Source organism: Apodemus sylvaticus, chromosome 3 (assembly GCF_947179515.1).
Source record: "Apodemus sylvaticus chromosome 3, mApoSyl1.1, whole genome shotgun sequence".
Lineage (NCBI taxonomy): Eukaryota > Metazoa > Chordata > Mammalia > Rodentia > Muridae > Apodemus > Apodemus sylvaticus.
Window position 1 is genome coordinate 17,868,546 of NC_067474.1, and position 16,461 is coordinate 17,885,006.

The window sequence follows — 16,461 nt, forward strand, 5'->3', positions numbered from 1 at the left end:
TTTTTTAACACTTAACTGTGAGGATGGTAAGGATTTCTCTACAAAGTCATGAAAAGTATTGGTTTTAGCTTTTGAAATAACTTGCAAGCTGTGATTAAGAGGAAAAAGCTGATACAGAATGAAATTGCTGCTCAAACTTGTAATCTAACCTGCATCTTCCATAGACCATGCTCAACATTTTACTCTTTATACTGTGTCCTTCACAAAGGAAAACATTAGTGTCTGATCCAGTAAAGTAATCCAGAGCTTTAGGAAATAATGACATACACGTGGTGGTAGTTTCTCTTTTACAGAGAAACTAGTTTACATAAGAGCTTATCTGCTAGTTTTGACATTACAGAATTAAAAACTGCACTTTTTACCTTACAGTCACTAAACTTTCTATTAAAACATAAATGACTGAAAACACAGCCTCAAAAATATTGCATGAATTCACTCTCTAAAATAATTACTTGACTTACCAGAAATTACACAAATATCTTTTGTCTAGTTTCAATGCATGTACTCTGAAAACACAATAAACAAATATATTACTAAAACAAAAAGTCATTAGTACCGTACGCTTACATTTCCGTGAAATAATGGCAGGAGATAGCCACAAATGTCTGACAAATAATGACAGCCCTAGGTGTGTCACAAGTTACACTCAGGCCACTCTGCACAGCTTCACCCAGGAAACCGCTTAACTACAGACATAAAATATTTGCATCTATAAGAGGAAGTATAAAGGTAGGTTGTCTAAATGACTGTCACTTCCTACTAACTTTTACTAATAGGCTACAAGTCAAGTCTCATGACATATAATAATTCAATGATATTATCCTTAGGACATAATTACCTACATAAGATTTCTTTCTTTCATTCATATGTTCACTGCTTCAAAGTCTGATCTAGAGACGCTTTAACCACCATTTCATATTACATAATTTTAAAAAAACAATCTCAAAGTCTTTGTGACAGATTCAGGAAAGGAATAAATAAAAGAGAGAATAAACCAGACTCTTGCACAAGAACAATTGCATGGTATCTTGTTACCAAGATTATCTTGCAGATTAGCTTTGTAACAGAGCACATACTTTGACTAATAGAGGACTTGGTCTGATTTCCTTGTAATGAACAGTATTTCTCTGTGGCAGCACTGGGTAACACAGTAGATGTTAAGCTCCTCAACCTACACTTTATTCTACCACTGCATTGGCTACTCTTCTCATCACTAAAAGTTCTGTTAAAACATAATGACTGAAAGCACAGCTATAAAAACACTGCATAAGCTCTCTCTCATCACTGCCATCAAATACCCAACAAATAAGGCAGTTGACAATAAGAAGGGTTGACTTTGGCTCAAAGGTTCAAAGGAAATCAGAAATAATGGCAAGAAGTTATGGAAGCATAAAAGGCTTGGTCCTGTGGCAACAAATAGGAAACAGAGAAAGAGGAATGCCAGTGATCACCATGGTTTCTGCTTTCCTCCTTTTTATTCAGTACTACAGCCAAGCCCTTCAAAAAGCCTCGCAGACACAGCCAATGGGGTGCTTCACTAATGTACCAGGTGTTTCTTAATCAAATCAAAATCAGAAGTTGATAATAAAATAATAAAATCAAAAGTTGTGATAAAATGTAACCATTATACTAACAAATCCACCATGAGTTAAATCATAATTTACCAACATTTGATCATTTAAAATTTAATACAGTAAAACTTACTGCCTTTAGAAACCAGCTTGACAGCTTCTAAAGAAGCTAAACATGTTACTATATTATCCAACAGATCTATACTACAAATATACCCAAGAAGACTAAAGACATACATACCATTTACAAGAAAGCTTGTACATTAGTAGCAGAATCATTCATAATAGTTGAAAAGTAGATAGATTATGATGCCTACCATCTGATGAGTGCGTAGAAATGATATATCCATATAATACAGCACCACTCAGTCAGAGAGCAGAGACCTGCTGCAACATGAGTTAACCTGTAAAACAGCATAATAAACTAAATTAAAAACAATCAAAAATGGCAAATGGTCAGGCAGTATGTATCCACTAATGTGTTATGCCCAAAATAAGCTAATCAAAACAGAAAAATTAGTGGTTGCCAGAGCTGGGGAGTGTCAAAGAGATATTGAGATACCCTAGAATTAGAGAGTAAGGATGCCTGAACCCACTAATCTGCACAGTATAAAATGGTACATGCTATTGTGAACTGTATCCCAAAACTTGTTAAAGTATTTAAACACTGCTAATAAACAAAATGTTTAAACTTTCATATAGATTAAAGGAAACTGCCTAGGCCTAACTAACAGTCTGAAACTTTGGCTGTTATTGTTTTTAGGCACTGACCCCCAATAGTATAGATTTATTTACACTTTAATAGGTTTTAGCATCTAGCTTTCTTTAGTACCTCCTCAGAGAACTCAGTAATAGAATTATAATAGTCTCCTTTAACTACAAAGTGTACATTCTAGACCCAGGTAGACACCTAAAAACTAAGGATAGGACTAAGTTCTATACAGGTTAAGTAAGCACTGTCAACCCCAAAACCCAAGCTGTTCCAAAACAGAAAAATCTGAATGCCACGACGTAGAAAATTCCACACGTAAATTCACAACCTCATATAGTAAGCCATCGTGAAAAGTGCATATATATATATATATATATATATATATTATAATATGTATACATGTAATACATATTAGATATATATTATCTCCAGCTTTGAACACAGTGTACATACAAAACATAAGTGAGAAGAAGAGACCTAGGAATATCTTTAACAAAGACAGAGAATAATCTCTACAATAAAAGTTATAAAAACAAGGACAAAAGAAATTAAGAAAATATAAAAATGAAAACATTCCATGTTCTTGTTTTGGAGAAATTAATATTGTTAAGATGTGCATATTAATCAAAATGATATTTGGATTCAACAAAATTCCAATAAAAATAGCAGACATTTCACAGAAATAGAAAAATACACTCACAGAACTAGAACAATCCCCAAACTCATATGGAGACACAAAGACTTGAAATGACCAAAGCAACCCTGAGCACTAGGAATAATGCGGAAGGCATTACCATATCCACCTTCAATGTAACCAGAACATGGAACTGATATGAAACCAGACCAATGAAACCAAACCGAATATAAAAATAAACCCATGTACTTACAGCCAATTTATTTTAAACAAAGGCAGCAATGTTATTTTCTAACTTTATTAGAAGAAAACACAGAGAAAACTATGCCCCCCAAAGCAAAGCACAAACATCCAGAGCAAAAAAACTATTAATCGAACAGCAGATTTATTTCTAGACTGTACTAAGTAGTCAAAAGGTTCAACAGGAAAAGCCAAAATAACCCCATTAAAAGGAGGGCTTGAATAGTACTCCTTGGGAGATTATACAAACATATGAAGAATAGATAGCAACATGGCTGTTCCTACTTTTGACTGTTAGCCTACAGATTTAGAACCACCTAAGAGACAAACCTCTGAGAATGTCTGTAAGGATTTTTTTGGTGGTGGTGGTGGTGGTGTTAATGGAGGTGGAAAGACTCACACTAACACTAGGTGGTACTATATCAATCATTCTCTCATACAAGTAATGATAAAATCATTCCTTGTTTAATCTCAAAGATAAAAACAGTGAATGAGGACAGTGCAGGGAAGTATATAGATGGGGGGTGATTTAGTGGGTGTGGAGCATAGCCAAAAGGAAGAATTAACTTTAAAAGCACAGCAGGAAAACTGGTTTATAAAGTGAGTATCCAAAAACAGCTGATAGAGAACACTTTGAATGCCCCAACACAAAGAAATGGCAAGTCTGAGGTGAGAACTATATCATTTCCCCCATCGCCTCATGAATACACACTGTATACATGCACTGAATGGCTGCCGTGTCCCAGAAATATGTACAATTATTACATGCCATTGTCTTTTTAACAAATATTTAAATATTTTCTATTACCTGACCCCGTGGGGAGGGTGCATGAGCGAGCATATGCCATGGCTGTTCACGTGGAGGAGGAGGACAACGTTCATGCCTCAGTGAGTGTTTTGTGGCAAACACCTTTAACCAATAAGCCTTCTCCCCAACACCCATATGCCACTTACCAGTAAAAAGAAAGCAAACAAAAACAAAAACAAATCCTGTAGATTGAAGCTTCTTTCTCCAAGTTCTGATGTACATTACCTTTCAAAGATTTTGTTTTTCAATATAAAAATGCTCTTCTGCTTCTGGTTAGAGTTCCCCTACTCTTTTAATGACTACTGTTGTACTGTATCACAGCTACCTCTAGCCACTCTCTCCAATAATGCTGTAGCACATCTAGTTATTTATTTCTGAAACAGCATCTGTGTGGACCTGATTTGCTTTACAGACCAAGCAGAGAGATCTGTCTGCCTCTGCCTCCCAAGTCTGAGATTATAGGTGTGTGCCACCATGCCTACCTATAATTCACATTTAGAGCTGTAGTATTCTTTCCTTCCCAAGTCTGAGATTATAGGTGTGTGCCACCATGCCTACCTATAATTCACATCTACAACTGTAGTATTCTTTACTTTCATAAGGCCTAAATTCAATATATATTTGACCTCAAAATAAAGCCGCTCTAAGAATGTAGGGATAAACATTGTGATGGTTTAGCTATGATGTCTCATGGAGTGGCAGTATTAGAAGGTGTGGCCTTGCTACAGAAGTGTGTCACTGTAGGAATGGGCTTAGAGATCTTCCTCCTAGCTGCCTGAGCATGCCCAGTCTGTTTCTGGCTGTCTTCAGATGAAGATAAGGAACCCTCATCTCCTCCTGCACTGTGCCTGCCAGGATGCTGCCATGCTTCTGCCTTGATGACTATGGACTGAACCTCTGAACCTGTAAGCCAGCTCCAATTAAATGCTGTTATTTATAAGACTTGCCTTGGTCATGGTGTCTGTTCATAGCAGTAAAACCCTAAGACAGAAGTTGGTACCAGGGACTGGGGTATTGCTCTGATACACCTAACCATGCTTTTGTTTGGAAGAGTGTGGATTTGAGGACTTTGAATTTTGAAAGCTATGGAATGGTTTAAGTGGGGTTTAATGGGTAGAAATATGGAAGACAGTGGTGCTGAGGGTCATTTGAACTGTGTAGGCCTGATGGCCCAAGAGGTTTCAGTGGAGAACTTTCAGTGGAGAACTTTAACATGTGGCTGAAGAGACTGTTTTTTGATGTTTTGGTGAAGAACATGGCTGCTTTTTGCCACTGTCTGAAGAGACTGCCTAAGGTTAAGATAAGATTTATATTAATTGCATAGACAAAGGAAGTCTCAAAAAAGCCCAACAGAGAATTTGTTCTCTGGTTAAGTCTGATGAAGAGCATTTTGAACAAATGTAGCAAGCTGAGAAAGGAAAAATACAAAATATATAATTTGACTATTAAAGGGACAACAGGAAGTGAAATGGAACTAAATGCTGTGTTTAAGGATATTAAGAGAGTAGTGACCTTGGGGCAAGATTTCACTCAGCTGAATTTAGGTTCAGGTGTGGTGTTGCAAGCCTTTAATCCCAGGAGGGAAAGATATGCAGATTTCTGAGTTCAAGGCCAGCCTAAAACAGAGCAAATTCTAGGTGAAGAAAAACTTAAATCCAGAGACTGTGGACCACTCCTTTAATCCCAGTGCTTAGGAGACAGGCATGCAGATCTCTGATTTCAAAGTCAGTCTACCGAGCAAGATCCAGGAACAGACTGCATCCTCAGGCAGCTAGGAGGAAGATCTCCAAGCTTACCCCCACAATGACACACTTCCCCTAACAAGGCCACACCTTCTAATATCGCCACTCCCAGCCTAAGCAAACCATCACAAACATTTTCTTTGAAGTATTTCCATCCATTCACAAACATGATACAAATACATATCTGAATTTCAGCTCATTTCTTATACAGTCCATAAAGAGTACCAACGAACACAAACTAAGTCTTCAATGATACAAAACCCTTCAAGCATGAGCTTGTTTTGTTTTTGACGAAGCTGCTGGCCAGTCTCAGACAGCATCTAGTGTTGAGTGTATTCTCTTTTTTTTCAAATATAGCAGTTCTGCAAGTTTTTCTATGTCCAACGTATGCACTATTATTTCTTACTAAATGTTTAATAGATTACAAAACCCAGGAATCGCGATAGCGCAGCATCTACAGGATCTGGGCCAACTCGAATTTGCACAAATATAAGGTTGTAAGTGCTGTTTCCTTTGATCCTCTCCGGAGCCTTACGGGATAGTTACTGCTACTCAGCCCCTTTTCATAGGTGATCAGACGCTGTTCATTGAGGCCAGGTCACATGGGTACTAAAGAGCGTAAGCCAGTCCAACAGTTCTAACCTGTACCAATGGCCTCGGCACTACAGTCTCACTTTTCCCTCCAGCTCCATGAGGCTCGCGGGACTGGGTTGTCATGAGCCAAGCGAAACGCCTAGCCTCAGACAAAAAGCTGCGGGCAGTTTCCGACAGCGCAGAGAGGTGTAGGTGCAGAAAGCAAGCAGGTGACGGGCGTGGTCAGAGCCCGGCTCCCAGGCTGCACGGCGCAGGCGCAGAGACCGGGAACCAGCCCGGCTTTCCGCTCCCGGCCCCGCGACCGGGACACCACGCACGCTACCAGCTGAAACAGCATGGAGAAGTCCATGGAGAGCCCGACGCACCTGACAAGAAGGTCACAGGAAATCAGGTTGCCCTCGGCGACGTCGGCAGCTCGTCGGCGGCTGAGCCGGGAGGAGCAGACATTCAGGTGCCAGTTTCTTTTAACTACCTGAGAGGAAGAAGCCCGAGCCGCATTGGGTGTAGGACCGCCGGTCGCCCCGCCCCTTCCGGTAGCCGCAGTAGCTGCTTCCGGTGGCGCGCCTGGCGGGCTCCGGGCTCGAGCGTCCCCAGGCGCGTTCCGCTCCTCTGCCCGCGCGAGTTACGCCTTTCCGTGTCCAGCAGCAGAGCGGAGGCCGGGCCCCGTCGCGGACACCAGTGCGAGCCCGGGTAACGGAATGTGTTGCGAGAAGTGGAACCACGTGGCCGAAATGCTGCTCTTCATTGAAGACCGCGAGGAGGAGTCCAAGATCCATTGCCTCTGCTCCCGGGCGTTTGTGGAGTAAGTCGCGACGGTCCTCTCGCTTTTTATCCTTGCTCGAGAATGTGGCAGTCGCAGAGTTCGAGTCAGGCTTTCCAGAAAGCCGGACGACATACTCGTAGGGCAGACCGATGTCCAAGACGCTAGGAACCCCGCGAGCATCGTGGGATGCTCCACCGCGATTACTAAAGGGAGGGTTAATAGGATTTTGATTTTTAAAATGTGGTTCCTTAGATGTGTCAATTCGTGTTTCCATAAATGAAGGGCCAGGCTCAACATTAACTGAGTAAGGCGAGATGGCCCAGGCCTATAATCGTGCGCCTCAGTGGCAGATGCAGAAGGATCGCAAGTTCGAGACCATCCCGAGCTACACCAGTAAGATGGAGGTGTGAAGTGACTAATAAAAATAGCATGATGAAGTGAAGGATCAAAATAGAGCTCTATTTTCAAACTGTAAAATCCTCTCCAACAAAAATTTACCTATCTGAAACTATTAATTATTTGAGATAAAAGGTTTAACTGTTTATAGCAGTTTTAGAGACATCTCTGTTTGGGGGTAATGTTTGTTTCGTGTTAAAAATTGCCTGAATAGAAAGAACCTTCTGGTGGAAGAAGTACTAACAAATTTAAATTTGAAGATATTCTTTCTCATTATTTACTTCATGGAAGATATCTGAAAGTTCCTCAAAAAAGAAATATAACACCATGTCAAGTTTAACATATATTTAAAAAAAAAAAAGTAGTAGCTTCATTTGCACCAGTCCTGCTGGTTCAAAGCTGAACAATCCTCTAGCAGGGGAGTGAGGATGATTATAAGACAGAAAGGAAGACTCTTATACAAATGTTAGAAATCCGGAGGGCTGCCGGTCTATACCACACCGGCCCCAAATGTATTTCTCATAGCCTTAATATACTTTACAGTATTGTGGGAAACAAAGTCACAAACTAGTAGAGACAATGGCTGACATAGATTGGATATCTGTTCCCATCCAGAGGCCTCCCTGTTCCTTCCAGGAAGATTAATAGGACTTTCAGCCCCTTGCCTTGAGCCTCCATGCGTCAGCAGGCCAGGAAATCTGCCAGCCCGCAGACCCTGACCTGTGCCTTGACTCTGCCTAACAGGCAGGCTTTTACAGAAACAGGCAGAAATGGCTCCCGGTGCTCACTATAGTCAGATGTGCATTTAATTCGGTGAATTTCCATTTTATGTGCCTATTAGATGTGCTGGCAGGTAATGGAATAGAAGACAGGACCAGGCTGAACTGAATTTACTTTGTAAACAAAGGAGATAATATTGCACTGAGATAGCTGTTAGCACAATTACTCAGTTAACTCTGGCTGTGAGACATGTCTGTGGTGCTTTGGTAGCAGTTTGTGGCAGGATAGACAGTGAAGTAAGGCCTTGGAGGGGAAAGGAGCTCCTCCATTCAGAGCCTTCTTGAAGTCCATTTTTGGCTGAGAATCAAGAAAACCAGTATACTTAACAGAATTTGATGTGAAAAGATGGCCTGAGTGAAAACAATAGTACTTTTATGTAGAACTAGTTTAAATAAGTATTAAAATAGGCTGGTGTGAATGCCCTTTAATCCCAGCACTTGGGAAGGGGGAGGCAGAGGCAGGCTGTTCTCTGAGATCAAGGCCAGCCTGGTCTTCAAATCAAGGATAGGACAGCCAGGGCTCTGTTACACAAAGAAAGTAAGTAAGAAAAGTTGGACTACGACAGTGAGATGGCTCAACGAGTGAAGGCATTTACCACCAATACTGAGGACCTGGGTTTGATTCTAGGATCCACATGGTAGAAGAAGAGAACCATCCCAAAAGACTTTGAGACAAGGTCTTACCAAGTGACTGAGTGACTAGCTGGCCTGAAACTCACTATGTAGACCAGGATGATTTCAAACTCACACTGGCTCCCAACACTAGGATTAAAGGCGTGTGCCACCACATTCTGCCATATACATGTTTTGTTTTGTTTTTGGTTGGTTTGGGTTTTTTTAGAGAGAATGCTAAAATAACAATTAGCCGTTCTTAAACGTAAGCTTTTGTGGTAAAAGTTTGTTCACTGTAAAAACATCTTAATTTCCCGTTATCAGCTACAATCCTATCTCTCATCAGGCGCTTCTCTGTAATCTTACTTACACTTCTTAGTGACCCACTGAAATAGAGCTTCAGAAGCCACCAGAAACATGGCTGACAAGTTAAATGAGAAATGATCCCCCAAAATGGGCTCGGGTCTGTAAACACTTGGCTCCCAGTTAGTGGCGCTGTTTGGGAAGGAGGTGGATCCTTGCCGGAGGAAGGAGATGACTTGGGCAGACTTTGAGAGTTCATAGTGTTGCCCACTTCTAGTTTGCACTCTGCTCCATGTGCTCAGTTGAAGATGTGATCTCTCAGCTTCTTGTGCCAGCTGCCATGTCTCCCTGCCATTATGGACTCTTCCCCTAGAACTGCAAGCCAAAATAATGTCTTCCATAGTTGCTCTCTCTCCATCATGGTGTTTTATCACAGCAAGAGAAAGTAATTAGGACAGAAGTTGGTACCAGAAAATGGGCTGTTGCTGTGAAGAGCCTGGCCAGGTTGTGGTTTTGGTTAGTTGGTTGGTTGGTTGGTTTCTTGTGGTAGGCTTTTTGGAAGAATGTGGAAAACTTTGGGCTAAAAAAGAAGTTGGATGCTATAGCTTAGCAGACCATTCTAATAAGAACCTGGTAGACATTAGTGTTGAGAGTAAGACAGACTATAGAGTCCCAGCTCGAGGGAAACAAGACTTTCATACTAACTCATCCATTCCTGTGCTATTTGTGTCCTGAGAACATGTGTGGGGCTAAAGTATTGGATTTGTTTCTTTCGAAGAGGAACTACCAGCAATGGCTTTTTAGGGCCTTCATGCAGGGGTTACATCCATGTAACATGTTGCTTGATCTCCCTCAGAGGCTCTCTGAAAACATTCAGGAAGAATCCAGGACCCTTCACTAATGACTCTACAGCCAGTACCACAAAGAAAACACTGCCAAGTTTGGCAGTGAAATTGAAATTAAAAGTCCAGCCTTATGACATAGAGCCACAGTGTTTGGTCTTACTCTGGTCCAACATGTCCTCACTGTGCCTCCACTTATCTTTCTGTAACACTGTATATTGAAGTATATAATTTAGTTTTTGATTTTCCAGTGGGGGGTAATGGTTGAGAGGGTCATCTAGAGTTTCAACAATCTAAAATCTGAACTATAAATTCAAAATCTAAACTTCAATTTCTACTGAATCTGGATATTCATTGCATGTCGTTCTAAAATTGGACCACAGTTATAAATTAGGGACAGTCTAGGCTTCTGTACAATCCTGTATATTTTGACCGCCTGCCTACTTCACTGGCTGTCTCCTCTTTCTTAGTCTTTTCCTTCAGTTTCACAGGCTTTAACTGCCTCTAGACTTTACACGGGGTTTGTGTTACAGGAATGCTTTTTCCCATTCATACCTACCTGTTTGTTTCTTTTAGACCTCTTTCCAAGGCCATTTGTCCAAAGAAACCTCTGTCTGTAGAGAAAGGTTATGTCAGTCACAGTGGGGCAGAAAGTGCAGAAACAACTCTGTGCTGTCACCTACAGCACCCCCGGAGACAGCTACTTAGATGAAGACAAAATGTTTAACTTCACAGCAGAAAAAACTCTTAGGAAGCTGAGTTGGAGATTAAGAGATTTTTAACACAGAGGTAAGCATGAATGTTGATAGAAAGAAGAATGCATGTAAAAAGAAAACACCTCTAGATGTCTGGGCTTCTCAAAAGTGTCCTGGTTGTGTCTTTCACATTAGCTGTATTAGTTGTTGCTATGACAAAGGACCATGACCAGAAGCAACTTACGTAAGAGTTTACTTTGGCTTACTTTGCCAAAGGAAGAGTCCAAGTCAGAAGGCATGGCAACAGACAACTGCAGCTGAAAGCTGAAAGAGTACAGACTAGAAGTGTGCAAGGCTGTGCATGCACAGATCCTGCCACAGTAATGTACCTTCTCCAAGAAGGATGCACCACCTTAAATGGTGCTGCCAACAATAGGACCAAGTGTTTAAATACCTGAATCTTAAGTGCACGATTATCATTCAAATCACCACTTCATGGCTCACCTCTGTAGGCTCCTGGCCTCTGTATGGGTCTGGGTGTGGACACTCAAGTGTGTGAGAAGCCAGAGGAGAATGAATGCCTAATGCTTTCTTCTTTTCCTCTCTGCCTTATTCCTGTCTGGCAGGGTCTGTCACTGAAACCCACAGCTTTCTATTTAGGATAGACTGACTGGCCAGCAAACTCCTAGGATCTTCCTGTGTCTCGGCAAACATAGGCACGCATAGTAAAGGTTCTTATGAAGTGATCTCTTCATCCTCTACCCGCTTTATTTTTGGCAGCAGTGTTGTGACTTGAATGAGAATGGCCCCCATATATTTGAATCCGGTTAGTGGAACTGTTTAGGAAGCATTAGGAGTCTCACTAGGATGAGCTTTGAGGTTTCAAAAGCTTTCACCATGCCCAGTCAGTCTGTCTGTCTATCTGTACAACCCTCCCTCCCCTTCCTGCTGCCTGCCACCTGAGAATCAGGATACCATTCCAATCTGCTGCCCACCATGATAATCATGATGCTAAACAAGCCCCCAGTAAAATGCTTCATTTATAGGAGTTGCCTTGGTCATGGTATCCTTCAAAGCAATAGAATAGTGACTAAAAAAAGAAAGTGAACCTAGAATTTATCAATTCTGCTATAAAGAGGTCAAAAATAAATACATGAAAAATATTCATCATCCTTCGACATCAAGGGAAAGCTAAAATCCAAACTACAAAGAAATTCCATCTCACTGTACCTTAACAGTTTGTTATGTTAGGACTGAGTGAGAAGAGCCTTTTGGGACTATGGGATGGAATCATCCATTATTAAAATCAGTATGCAGAAGCGAAAACAAAAACAAAAAAACTGAAAATATAGAGCTATCCAATAATCCAGACAGACTTCTGGGAATAGACCCAAAAGAATCTAAGTCTACATCCTTTGGAGACTTGCTAATCCTGTATATTGTAGGTAGCACTAATCATAATAACCAAGTTACAGAGTTGATCTAGGTATCCATTAGCAGATGAATAGATAAATAAACTGGCCTGTATATATAGTGATATGAATCCATAAAGAACAATGAAAATGTAACATTAAAATGAACTGTGGATAATCATCTTACGCAGAATAAGCTAAACTTAGACAAATATCAAATTTTCTTTCATGTGGAATCTAGATTTCATGTATGTATGCATATGTAGGATATACATGACATGAGAAATAAAATGGAGTATTTGGTATACAAGTACAGTATTTCACCGAACTCCTATGCCACTGTAGATCCGGAGTGGAGACAACTGGGGGAAAGGGAAGTGATTGGTAGGAGGGGGAAGGGAGTGTGGAGAAACGGTAGACTTGAAATCCATCACTATATATACTAGTAAAACATTAGAAGAAAAAAATTTAAATTCTGAAAATGTACTAGTGAATCTTTAGCACTAATTAAAAAAAATTTTAAAAAAACCCAGAAAAGAAAACTTGAAGCAGAATGAATTACTTTGCTTCAGCTATCACATTAGCATTTTTAAAAAAACTTATCTGCAGTGGTTTGAATGGTTTGTAGAAAAAAAAAAACTCAAGACATGTGCAGGAAAGAGATAATATAGCTTAGCTTTGATTAAGGAAAATGGCAGTAGATTGTAGGCCAGCATATGCTTTATAGCAAGACTGTGTCACAAAGCAGTTTTTAAAAGACAGCAACAGAAAAGGTGAAGAAAGGGAAAGGAGCTATGAGAGGTTGTTGGTCATTAACTTGAGGAATAGGAAGGACAGCATGCAGAGGAGAGTGGGACCAGAGGTAGATAGCTCATTCCTCCTTTGCTACTCCTCACTGAGCGTGGGACCACTAGCGAGGGAAGAGCTGCATGTGGAAGCACTGACGTGAGTCTCATCGGTTCAATTTTGCTTTCATTTTGAGGAGTCTGAAATACACAAGACTAGATGATATAAATTAAATAGATTGACTTAGCACCTTGAAGAGGTTTGTGCTGGTCTTAAGTCCTAGCTATTCAACAAAATACAAAATATCTATACCACGAATATAAATTTGTGTGCTTAGAATAAAACACAATAAAAGACTGAATTGGTAATTACTGTTTTTTTTATCATAAAGCTGCTTATGCTATAAAATGCATGCTTTAATTATCTTTATATAAACCATTTAAAGTAATTTAAATAGTTTGCAGAAAGTAGCAAAAAGCTAAGGAGTTAGCTTAGTTGGTAAAGTACTTGTATGTGAGACCTGAGTTCAGTGCCCAGAACCCACCTGAAAAGGGCTGCACACAGGAGCCCATTTTTGTTATTTTCCTACTCAAAAGGCAGAGCTCACTGGCGAGCCATCCTGGAGCACTTGGAGAGATCCAGGCCACTAACAGACTGTCTCAAAAGAGACTGGACAGGGCCTGAGGAATGACCCCTTAGTTTATCGAGAGTTAGAATCCATTGCTGTTGTTGCTACTGCTTTTCAGACTATCTTTAATGTTCCAGTAGGAGACCTTTTGTGGTAGTTCTTACAGCCTGTCTGAGGTTTCTCACATTGTTTTGTAAGGTAACCCAGACTTATTCTAGTTTCTAGTCTCATTTCTCCAAGAGCATCTTGGTTCTTTTAGTAGATAATAGTCCTTGTCTCAAGCTTTTCTGTTGCTGTGATGAAAATATGCTGAATATCTTGCAACTTAAGGAAAGGGTATGTTCTAGCTGTCAGGTCCAGGTTATAGTCCAAAGCAGGCAAGCCACAGCTGCAAGAGCTTGAGAGAGTGGGTCAAATCCAGAGTCCCAAGCTCAGATTTGTGCCCGGGAGTGAAGCCACCCCTGTGGGTAGGTAGGTAGGTAGGTCTCTTACATCTGTTAATACAATCAAGATAATCCTTACAAACCTTCTCAGAGGCCTTTCTTCTAGAGAGGAATCTAAATTGTGTTAGATTGACAGTTAATGCTAACCAGAACTTTTAAACCAAAAGCTGTATATTTGTTGTTCCTGTGTCTTCTCAGTAGACAGCTCTGCAATATCCATGTGAAATAAGAATCATAGTACATGTAAGAATGGGTATTTGCATACATGTATACATTCAATATTTTTAAGTACTTCCATATGTACCATGTACTTAATGCCATGAGTTTGTAATGCTGAACCATTATGTAAAGACCTCCTTTCTTCTGCAATCCATTCCTTACTTGTAACCATTGTAACTGTAATGGTAGCTATACTGACGCTGCCTCCACCTGATATCTCAGTGTCTCATATATTTGGGTGCTGACAGACAAAACACCGATGCTTGTGTGTGGCTCCCACTCCTTCCCTTGCCCACGGTGCCTGGGATCTGGTGAGTAGTGGGACCAGCGATCATGTGGCCAGAGTACATTTGCACTTTATCTCCTTCCTTCACAGTTCTGTGAATAACCATCTACCTTATGCTTCATAAGATATCCCTTCAAAAACAGGCTGGATCAGGCACATAGGAATTTTATTTTGTGAAGTTCCTTATAAGGTCACCAGAATTGTAGTAATCCGCATGCATGGTGGCTCCTACCTTAAATCCTAGTAGTTGGGATACTGAAGTGAGATATCATATACAGTGGGGTATATGTTATCTCAAGTTCAAGACCAGGCTCGGCTACAGGGTGAGACCCTATCAAATAAAGCAGACATAAGGAGGTAGTTTTAGCTACAATTTGTAGTATGCTTTTATTAAATGTTCTGTAAGTTTATTTTAGTAATGAAATTGCCAATGATGGTAACTAATGTGCAAAAGAAAGGTTGAGTAAGAACCTTTATACAGATCATGGCTATTTCCCCTACCGTGTAATAGATATTCCTTCCTGTTTATAAATATATTACAGTATATATGTAGCTTTATGTGTGGGTGCGCTCACCCTTTTCACTATTGGGGTACATTCAAATGTTACCAAAAACTTACGAGAATTGCTTGTGTGTAACAAAGAAAATCAGAAAATTGACCCCAACCCTCCAATGTCCAGGAGAAATTCCACTTAATTTTAATGATTAACAATGATAAGCACTATCATGTGTCAAGAAATACTATTTTATCTGTGTTATCAACTTTTACAACTCCAAGGGAAACATTGTATAGGTGAGAGAAATGTATTTAACAGGTTCCTTCTCTCTCTTAACCTTTATATTAGCTAATCAATTCAGTATTAACTCCATCTTCTTTCCAGATTTATAGTTCAACTTTTTTCCAATGCAGATTATTTATTTTGCTTCACAGGGATCGGAAGTTGTACAACTTGGGATTAAAAGGCTACTATGTCAAAAGCAGTGGCAATAATGCAGGTAATACAGAGTAAGATGCATACCCCTTTTTGGTAAAAATTAATTGTACTACTGTATTCATGTATATAGTTTATGATAATGTGTTCTACTTGCTGGCATAAATGGTAAATAATCCTATAATCTCTTCCTCACACACACATACATATACACACACACACACACACACTCACAATGCACGCACACACAAACACATGCAATCATGCACACACGGTGTTCTTCTAGAATTTTTTTATTTGATATATTCTTTATTTACATTTCAAAAGAATTCCCCTTTCCTGGATAATCCCTCCCCGAAAGTCCCATAAGCCCTCTTCCCTCCCCCTGTTCCCCCATCCACCCCTTCCTGCTTCCCTGTCCTGGTATCCCCCTACACTGTTGCACTGAGCCTTTCTAGAACCAGGGGCCACTCCTTCCTTCTTCTTGGGCATCATTTGATATGTGAATTGTTTCCTGGGTATTCCAAGCTTCTGGGCTAATATCCACTTATCAGTGACTGCATTCCATATGTGTTCTTTTGTGTTTGGGTCACCTTACTCAAGATGGCATTCTCCAACTCCACCCACTTGCCTAAGAATTTCATGAATTCATTTTTTTAATAGCTGAGTAGTATTCCATAGTGTAAATATATCACATTTTCTGTACCCATTCCTCCCTTGAGGGACATCTGGGTTCTTTGCAGCTTCTGGCTATTATAAATAGGGCTGCTATGAACATAGTGGAGCATGTGTCCTTATTACATGCTGGGGAATCCTCTAGGTATATGCCCATGAGTGGTATAGCGGGGTCCTCCTGTAGTATCATGCCCAGTTTTCTGAGGAACTGCCAGACTGATTTCCAAAGTGGTTGCACCATCATGCAATCCCACCAGCAGCGGAGGAGTGTTCCTCTTTCTCCACATCCTCACCAGCATCTGTTTTCTCATGAGTTTTTGTTCTTAGCCATTCTGACTGGTGTGAGGTGAAATCTCAGGGTTGTTTTGATTTGCATTTCCCTGATGACT

The 16,461-nt window shown here is 40.4% G+C and overlaps 2 protein-coding genes across 6 annotated transcripts in view; one reads left to right on the forward strand and one right to left on the reverse strand.

The window, feature by feature from the left end:
• Tmem68 (transmembrane protein 68) overlaps positions 1-6,785 on the reverse strand; it is a 31,389-nt gene extending 24,604 nt beyond the window's left edge. Inside the window, exons 1-3 of one of the 4 annotated variants that reach the window (XM_052176022.1) lie at positions 6,667-6,785; positions 1,889-1,975; positions 462-506 (exon numbers count right to left, since the gene is read on the reverse strand). The gene's annotated coding sequence lies outside the window, so the exon portion shown is untranslated. Of the gene's footprint in view, positions 1-461; positions 507-1,812; positions 1,976-6,349; positions 6,530-6,666 lie in introns of those variants that run through there. The other 3 variants (XM_052176023.1, XM_052176024.1, XM_052176025.1) reach the window with 3 other exon arrangements.
• A 1-nt stretch (position 6,786) lies between these two features.
• Tgs1 (trimethylguanosine synthase 1) overlaps positions 6,787-16,461 on the forward strand; it is a 42,115-nt gene continuing 32,440 nt past the window's right edge. For both annotated transcript variants that reach the window (XM_052176013.1, XM_052176014.1), the window contains exons 1-2: positions 6,787-7,103; positions 15,397-15,461. In XM_052176013.1, coding sequence (XP_052031973.1) covers positions 7,000-7,103; positions 15,397-15,461 — 169 coding nt within the window. In that variant the 5' untranslated portion in view covers positions 6,787-6,999. The remainder of the gene's footprint in view (positions 7,104-15,396; positions 15,462-16,461) is intronic.